Below are 9,450 nucleotides of genomic sequence, written 5' to 3'. Positions count from 1 at the left end.
TTCCCCAGCCCTCAGCCTCAGGCTCTCTAAAAGGGAGAGCAAGAGAAAGTCAGGAGAGGCTGAGGAGAGAGAGGGACAGGTTCATAGGTGAGCTTTCATTGGGGGGACTCTTGTTTAGAAAGTTCTATCCAAAAACCTTCAGGAGGAGCAGGAATACAAGGGAAAGGTGATTGAAACTCAACCCTAGGGGAACATCCCAAAAAGAAGAACACTTGCTTTGAGCTAGACTCCGCCCAAACCACAGTGAATGTAGTAGTTGGTCAGAATCTGAGGCATCAGGACTGGAAGGTGTAGTCATTCATTTTGGCTCCCCACAATTTATAGTAGGTGAATATGGGGACATAGACTTCAAGATGGGTTCTCCCACTATTTTCTCATCATTCCAACATCACTTCAACACAGTTATTTCCTGCTAATATCACCCAGAATCCGTCTATCTGCTCAGAACTAATATTCTCAACTCATAATCTCAAATGAACCAAGTATTCTACATAAAAACCTGTGATTAATGTGACTAGAGAGACTAATTTACTATATATCACAGTGGTAGCAAGTGACAGACTCTAATCCACAGAGTTATGATTCCAAATAATGGGGCTAGAAATTCTCAGAAAACAGAAAAGTATTTCCAACCTTTGAAATTAAAAAAAATAATATCACTACTTAATATGGCTGGACCAATACAGACAAAACAAATCACAAATTTATGTTTAAAGAATGTTGAATTTTTGGATATTGGCATGTGGCTCAGTGGTAGAGCATTTGCCTAGCATGTGTGAGGCACTGGGTTTGAATCTCAGCACTGAATATAAATAAATGAATAAAACAAAGGTCCATCAACAACTAAAAAATATATTAAAAAGAATGAAAAATTTCATAAATGCAAATTCCAAATATATGACTGAGTACTTAGATCATAGGAGTAAGAAGGACTCAGTAAATATTTGTCAAATATATGTATTTTACCACCATTTCACCCAGCTATTCCACTCCTTGGTTTATACCCAAAGGACTTAAAATCACCATACTATAGTGACGCAGCCACATCAATGTTTATAGTAGCTCAATTCACAATAGCTGAACTGTGGAACCAACCTAGGTGTCCCACAATAGATTAATGGATTAAGAAAATGTGTTTTATATATACTCAGTGGAACATTACTCAGCTTTAAAGAAGAGTGAAATTATGCCATTTATTAGTAAATGGTTGAAGTTGGAGAAAATCATACTAAGTGAAATAGCCAATATTACAAAACCAAAGGCCAAATGTTCTCCCTAATATGCGGATGCTACTTCACAATAAGGCAGGGGACACAGGAAGAATAGCATTACCTTTGATTAGGTAGAGGGAAGTGATGGCAGGGGAGGAAAGAGGATGTAGTGATAGGAAAGGTAGTAGAAAAAACAGACATTCTTACTGTATGTATATATGTGACTACATGACCAATATGATTCTGCAACAGGTACACTCAGAAAAATGAGAAATTATATCCCATCTATGTATGACATGTCAAAGTGCATAAACACATTGTACTGTCATATAGAACTAATTAAAACAAATTAAAAATATATACATATTTTACAAAAAATATGTACAGGTACTATTACTTTGTATGTAACAATTCTTCCCTTCTAAAAACTTACTGATTCAGGAAACTCTACAAGTCTAACATCATAACTTATCTTTCACCTTTCCTTTCAAGAAACCCTTCACTTCATGTCCCATGCTTCTGATATTAAGCAAGGTCTTCTCATTTTATATTTCGTAAATATTCTTGAGTGGCATAATTTATATATATTTTGTGGATGAAAATATTAATGGAAAAAGCCCTTATATCTTTATTTAATATTTGTTGAAGTGTCACTGAACTTTGCAAGTCTTCTTTGGAGAGATTTTTAATGTTTTCCCATAGTTCTCTAGGGGTGTGAAATGTGCCCCATGATGCTTAGATGCCTGAGACCAAGTTAAAACAGTGAATTTATACAAAAGCCACCTATTTCTGCAGTATACAAAGAGAATCAGAGACCTGGATTCTTGAAAGGTTTATTCAGATCAACATAAGGAGCTTATTCTATTCCATTCTCTGTTTGGGACAACTGTGAGTGCAATCACTGGGTGATCTGTATCCCTAACACTCTCCTCAGAGCCTTAGCTACATCCTTATTCTGGAGAGTATAAATCAAAGAATTTCAGAGTGGGAGTAATGATGCTATAGAACACAGAACCAACTTTGTCTTGCAGTGAAGTGCGCTGGGACCTGGGCCTCATGTATGAGAAGATGCAGGAACCAAACCAGATAGAGACCACAATGAAGTAGGAGCTGCAAGTGGCAAAGGCATTTCTCTTACTCCCAGGTGAACGCATCTCAATGACACTGTGCAGGATGAAGCCATAGGATGTAGAAACCAGGATGATGGGGAGGAGGAGAAGCACGATGGTGCTGACATACACTGTGGACTCATATACAGTGATGTCAACACATACCAACTTCACGACAGCTGGATACTCACAGTAGAAGTGGTGTATTTTCCGAGTCTCACAGACAGGAACGTGCATCAAGATGACTATGTGAATTAGGGAGTTTAGAGATGCCCCCAACCATGAGGTGAGGGCCATCATCAGTACCACCTTCCTGCTCATGAGCACAGTGTAACACAGAGGATGACAGATGGCAATATACCTGTCATAGGACATGAGAGCTAGCAGAAGACACTCAGTGCAACCCAGAGACAAATAGAGGAAGTGCTGGGTGGCACATCCCAGGAAGGAGATGGACTTCCTGCCAGACAGGTAGTTGGTAGCCATCTTGGGGATGGTTGTGGAGATGTGCATCAGGTCCATGAGGGAGAGCTGGCTGAGCAGGAAGTACATGGGGTTGTGAAGCCAATGATCCACACAGATGAGGAGAATGGTGAGGGTATTGCCATTCAGTGCAACAAGGTAGACCACCATGGTCAGGCAGAAAAGGAAAAGGTGGGTCGGGGAGTCATCGAAGAGCCCTTCAAGGATGAAATCTGCCAGAGACTTCTGATTCCTCAACCACATGCTCCCTTCTCATTCCCTAGGGAAACAGGGAGTGCAGACAAAGTGTGATGCCAGAAATATGGGATCCTTTGTACATGGTGATAAGCTCTTTTGATTCAATAAAACATTTGTGAAGAGATTTTTTTTTCTATTTGTAATTATCCAGCAGCTGAAATTATTGAAATTCATTTTTTTTAAAACAAGAGAAACCTAAAATTTGTCATCATGATCATGGTCATTTGAAATTCCAAGACTCTATTAAGGGCCAGAATTTATGACTCTTCTTACTAAATATAGGCATGTGTGTGTGTAATCATGTGTGATTTGTGTTAGTATGTGTCTGTGTTTATATTGTTGTTGGATTATGTTTCTTATTTTACCAGGCAGGTTCTAACAAGAGCATCTGAACCACTAAGACATTTCTATTAATACATATAATTGTTAAGGGTTGTGTTACAGAACTTTGGCCTTATTTCTTTGTGGAAGCTGGTTAAGGAGTTGGTGTACTGCTTTCATGTTTAAGTCTGAAGTGGAACTTAAAGTCTACAGGACAAGTAGTAGAAAGGGAAGATAGTACAAAGCAGGGCAGACAAGAGACAGACTAAATACAAAAGCATGAACTATGACCCCACAAGAGAAAACAAACAAACAAAAAAGAGTCAGGTCTGCTTGCTTATGGAATTAGGGACTGGGGTTCTTTTTTTGTATTGGCTTTTTTGAATTCTACAAAATATTAGCGTTCCTTTTGCCATAATTAAAAAGCATAAAATAGTCTCAATACAGTCCCCATACTTCCCCTTTCCCTCTCCTTATCCCTTCCCTCTACTCTGCTGATCTTCTATTTATTTATAGTTTTTAATTAGTAACTTGTGGTTATACAACAAGATGAGATCCATATGGTATGTTCATATAGGCACATGGGGAATTTAGGTCAGATTTCTAATGAAGCTGAATGCACACCCCTAGCCCAGAATTCCAGAGCCTAAAGGAGAATCCTGGGGAAGGTAGAGAAACTGCAGTCTCAACCACTGCTCCATACCAGTGAGGTGTGAGCCAGCAGACCAGCAAAAATGTATTAGTACTACAGGATGATTGCTTCCCTTCTGCCCTCTAATCTCCCAGGAAGCTCCTCTAAGACCCACCCTAACTAGAAACGAGAAATTAGAGAGAATTTTGGGAAATGTAGTTCATCCTAGCCAACCTCACACATCACAAAGTCACTGCAGTCCATCTTTTGCCCTTTTGGCACACATGCGCACCTCCGTCAGTCAGGTTAACCTTCAAATACAAAAATGATACCTATGTAACTAAATAGAATACATCCATCATGAAGGCAAACACGTTAACCCTTTCTCCAGGAGAAAATCCAAAGTTCTTTATTTCGCCTAGGGGAGATATTCATTCCTCTGATACATGTGTCCCCTTTAATATCCTAGAACTTCAAAATTTTCTGAATGATATATATGAAAAAGATTCTATGGAAACAAGAAAGAAATACTCATTACTAGCACCCACGGGATAGAGATTCTTTTCCAAAAAAGGGTTAACATGTACTTTGGATATCAACCCCTGTTTCCTCACTCAGTCCTGACATCTGCCCAATAGATCCATGAACAAACTGGACATGGCATCAGGGGTAAAGTTTATCCCTGCATTCAGCATGATGGACGTACACTCACCAAGGCCAATCTCTCTGAAGCCACTGCTGAATACTCATGGCTAACAGCAAAGACCATTATGAGTTCCCAACATCGCACCAGTCCCTGGGGTGATCAGCCAGCCCCTCCATAGCACATTGATGACATTGGACCACATTCAACATAAAAGGGACACTCCTTTTTTTTCTTGACTGGACACTCACTCTGTGTATGCTACTGAGACCTGGATTCTGTTATGAACAAACCAGGGACTGTAGGAACAGTTACTCTGTATTATTAACTAGCCCCTAGAGAGAGTATTCCCATGTTACCTTCAAAACTAGATTCCCCAAATTACCAGTTCCCCAACCCTGCAAACACACTTCAAGTACAGCACCATGGGATACACACCTCAGTGCACATGGCACAGACTAATTTGTATCTTGGGTAATGGTGCCCAGAAGAGATCCAGGGTATGTCTTCTGAGTGGGAATCCCTGATGCCATCAGGTCTTCAGATCTCGATTCACCTCTGCTGACATCATAGGTCCTGAGGACCTGGAGGATGTTTCATCCCTCATGGATCATGCTCCTCTTCCCTCATGCCTGGCTGAGGTCAGGCCAGTCTGGTCTCTTCTGACCCCTTTTATTACTGTTGAGGAAACATCTCTGTGGTATGGAAGGAGCTTAGTAACTGCATAACACATACATACTTGTATGTTACTACTAAGGAATGAGGTTAAATCTATGACAAGGGTGCTATAGTGATCCAAAACCACAGAGACTGCAAAGAGGACTTTTGTTGAACTCTCAGAGCATTGAGGATTAACCTGCTATTATGTTTAGTCTCTTACTCAGGTAAAAAGAATGGCCATTCCTATTTCCCAGGCTCTCAATCTGGAAATGGAAGGAAGTTCAAATATAAGTTTATAGTCAAGAGGAAACATATGCACCACACCAGGTCCCAACTAGTAGGGGCCATATGAGTTCAGTTTTGCTTAATCTGTCTGACAGGGCTCAAAATAATGAACACAGATATTGAGAGGTTCCTAGAACACCATGTCCTATTGTTTGTGTGATGCTCCATCACTAGGATAATTAGTGGAAACCATGATAAGTGATCTGGACAAATATTCTCTCTGGTATTTTGCTAGAAGATGCATCTTCCAGGGTTAGAGGAGGAGTCTGAGGAGTACTTCAGCAATTGCTTGTGTGGAAGACCAATAGCCAATGTGTGGCTGGGAGGACTGTTCTTCTCTCCCCATTTCACTTCTGTGCACAAATCTCTGCAGAGCAAATTTCAGGTCAGATATTGTTGGGGCTTGAGGTATTCAGAAACCTTTACTAGAAACTAGGACATTGTGAGATTATCCTTTAATCAATGGTGACATTTCATCAGCACACGAGGATGCTTATTGAGAAGATAGAGAAAAACATAATTTAAGGGGTACAAGTAAGAATGGGTTGCCTAAGGAAGGAAAAGAGAATAGAGCCAGATCATGGAAAACTTAAACTAAGGAGGTTCATAGAGAATGTCAGAAACTAATGAAGAAAGAGAAAGAGATGTGTGTGGATAATTAGGAAGAAAAGATGTGTGCAGATTATGTTGACTAGGTTGGAGTTGAAAGAACAAACAAGGCTCGTCGTTGGAGAAAATGCCCATTTATTGAGGAACAGCTCTGCATATTTATAGAACCATGTGTGGTTTGACAGTTATGTCAGTTTAACAGTTTAATGGCTTTACAGTTGGCATGGGATGCTTTCTGATTGGTGGGTAAGGATCATGTGAGCCAGCACGGCTAGTCTGATTGGTGGGTAAGGATCATGTGAGCCAGCAGAGCTCATCATTGGACGGCTCTTCTCGGGGGATGGGGAAGTTAGTCTTTGGAACTGGGGTGACTCCCAACATTCCCCCCTCTTTGTTATTAAATGAGAGTGGGCATCGACTCATTCTAGCTGCTTCCTGCTAGGATGGGATGTGTGAGAGGATCAGAAAGGAGGGAAGTAGGAGCCCCCAAAGGAGGGCAGAGAGGACCAGTATAACTTCAGGAACCAGATCAATGAAGGTTCCTTGCACCACAGATCCATAATGATGTCAGTCCATTCAGCATAAGTCTTGACTGGAGGTATCATCAGTAGACAGGAGTTGGTAATTCCTGAGGAGAAGCTGGTTAAAAGCTTGATTAGAAATTTTTTACCCACCTGAGTCTGAATGAACTTTATGATAAAGGGAAGGAACAGGCACGGGGAATTTTTATAGCCCAAATATAATGGGGTCTCTGGGTCTGCAAGCTGCCTTGTTGGCACAAGGGGGTTAAGTGTTCAGCCTTGGGTGGGGGCTTGGGCATTTGACCTAGCTCCCTCCCCTCTCTATTCAAACTCTCCTACCTGGGTGTCTCTGAAATCAGCTTGCTTCTCTCTTTACCTTTCTTGAAATATCCCAACTTTCCAAACCAGCTTGCTTCTCTCACTTATCACTGTTCCTAGCTTTCCCTAGTCACACCAAGAAAGCATGGGCTTTGTAATAAAGAAGGCAGCTTCTCCCATGCTCTGAACAAAAGCAGCCAAGGGAGGATGGTGGCCCATTGTTACCAGATTTCCCTTTGAGAGCAGTCAGATCTCTCTAGGTTTTATGTGAAATGCCTCAAACTTAAATATTGATACTTGAAATTCTTATGAAACTGGGAGGGTAAACAAAACACACATGTTCCTCCTTAGGCACAGAAGGAAACTGGTAAAGTGCTCTCTTATGATAAAGGTAGTTCACACTTATTCAGGGGTCACCATTCTCTGGACACCTAAGTTGTTTGTCAGAAGGACAACACACAACGGTCCCACTACTGGCCAGATCCAAGAAAGTAGGGGGTCTGTAAGGAGGAGAAGGGGGTCTGGCTGGAGGGGGGCCCTTAGGGTCACTTGCTTTGAATCTCCAGACATAGGGCAATGAGAGGACACAAGAGAGGCCCGAAATGAGAGGGAGCATTAGGTATTGGGCTAAGAACGGAGACATGGGAGAGGCAGAGCTTGAGGGGATCTTGTGGGGATGGATGACAAGAGTACTTAATGACAGGTGATGATCATTGGCTCTTCTGATGAAGGTGTAGGAGTGCCAGGCTTGAGCCTGGAAATGTGAATCCATGGGGTAAGTTGGTTATTAAACAGCTTGAGTTTGGCCGCCAAAAAAGTGCACATAATCACCTGAGCAGGACCCTACCATTTTGGTTTTAGAGGAGGCTTTTCCCCTGGTGGGCAAAAGTAAACAAGTTGACCAGGTGTTAAGGAAGTAGGGTTTTGAAAGAGACTGGGGTCAGGAAAGAGGCAGTCTTGATAGTGCCAGAGTTCAGAGCATAGATGGAAGAGGAGGGGCAGGGCATAGGTTTCAGAGATGGGTAGGGGTTCTGTAGGCAACCCAAGAGGAACGAGGGGATGGCCATACATGACTTTGAAAGGTGAGAGATTAGAAGGCTTCTTTAGCAAGGCTCTAATGTGCAATAAAGGCAAGGGAAGCAATTTTACCCAGTCTAGGCTTAATTCCATGGTGAGCTTGGTGAGGGTCTCTTTAAGGGACCGATTGGTCCTTTCAACCTTTCCGGAAGCCTGGGGGAGCTACGGGCAATGGAAATGCCAAGGGAGTGATAGTGCATGAGCCAGTCCCTGAGTTATCTGCGAGGTGAATTCTGGGCCATTGTCTGATGGAATAGAAGTGGGCATCCTGAAATGGGCGATTATGTGAGTAAGCAACAGATCAACGACTGTAGAGGCCCGTTTGTTAAAAGTGGGAAAGGCTTCAACCCATCCTGAAAAAGTATCTACCAATACAAGAAGATATTTTATTTTTTTTTACTCGGGGCATGTTGGTGAAATCAATCTGCCAGTCTGCAGCCGGGGTATGACTGTGGGCCTGATGAGAAGGGAAAGGTTTAGGTTTTAATGGAGTATTGGTATTGGTTCTCTGGCAGATGTGACAAGCAGAAGTGATCTGTTGTAGGAGGGTCTTATCACATGGGGAAAGGGTGAAAAAGGAGTGAAGGAAAGTAGTGAGACTCTGTGGACTAGAATGGAATAGAGAGTGAAAAAACTGGAAGAGTTGTTGGGGATATTTGGGCCGATCCCCCATGGTAATGAAGAGTAGAGGAGAGGAGGTAAAGCTCTGTAGGGCGGCTGATCGTGCCGCTTGATGGGCCTTGGAATTCCCCATAGTAATAATAGAGGAGTCAATTTGATGGGCCTTGCAATGGATAGTAGGCCAGAAATGAGTGTGGAATTAATGACTGCCATCCCTCTGGTGGTCAATAGCCCCTTTTAGGAAGAGGGGTTTTCCCTCCACTAGCTCACATGCCCTTGTGGCAGCTATGAGTTGTTGATTAGTGGTATTGGGTGGGAGAGGTTATGCCTCTATGATGGATGAGAGGGAAACAACATCATACCCCACCACTTTAACCCCTTCATGTATAAGAGGGCAGGGGTCCCTCAGAAATGGTGGTAGGGCAGGGTAAAATCGTCTCTGATACCTCCAGGCATTTGTGGATGGGATCTTGTGAGGTAGAAGATGGGAGGAGGGAGGCAGGATTTAATAGAGGGATTTACAAGGAGGGATAGAACCCTGGAAGGAGGAAGTGACTGTAGCCCCTTGTAAATGAGGAAATCTTTTAGATGGTGAGGAGATTAGATGGTTAGTGGAGACCCAAAGGTAAGCTTGTGTGCTTCTTTCTGGAGGTTACGGGCCACTGCTAGGGCTCTGAGGCATGGGGGTCAGCCCCTGATGGTGGGGTCGGATATGTAGGCCACT

At 42.5% G+C, this 9,450-nt stretch overlaps 1 protein-coding gene across 1 annotated transcript; it reads right to left on the bottom strand.

Annotated features, from left to right (window-relative positions):
* Nucleotides 1–2,161: 2,161 nt before the first annotated feature.
* Nucleotides 2,162–3,046, bottom strand: LOC124098753 (olfactory receptor 2AE1-like). Its single transcript, XM_046453685.1, has one exon. The coding sequence runs from the start codon at nucleotides 3,044–3,046 to the stop codon at nucleotides 2,162–2,164; it is 885 nt and encodes a 294-aa protein (XP_046309641.1).
* Between the last annotated feature and the right edge of the window lie 6,404 nt (nucleotides 3,047–9,450).

The sequence above is a fragment of the Marmota monax genome, unplaced genomic scaffold, assembly GCF_021218885.2.
Source record: "Marmota monax isolate L192 unplaced genomic scaffold, Marmota_monax_Labrador192_F-V1.1 WCK01_AAM20220418_F8-fsc00148, whole genome shotgun sequence".
NCBI classification, from domain to species: domain Eukaryota; kingdom Metazoa; phylum Chordata; class Mammalia; order Rodentia; family Sciuridae; genus Marmota; species Marmota monax.
Note: the sequence above shows the minus strand (reverse complement) of the source record. Positions and strands in the feature narration are given on the sequence as shown.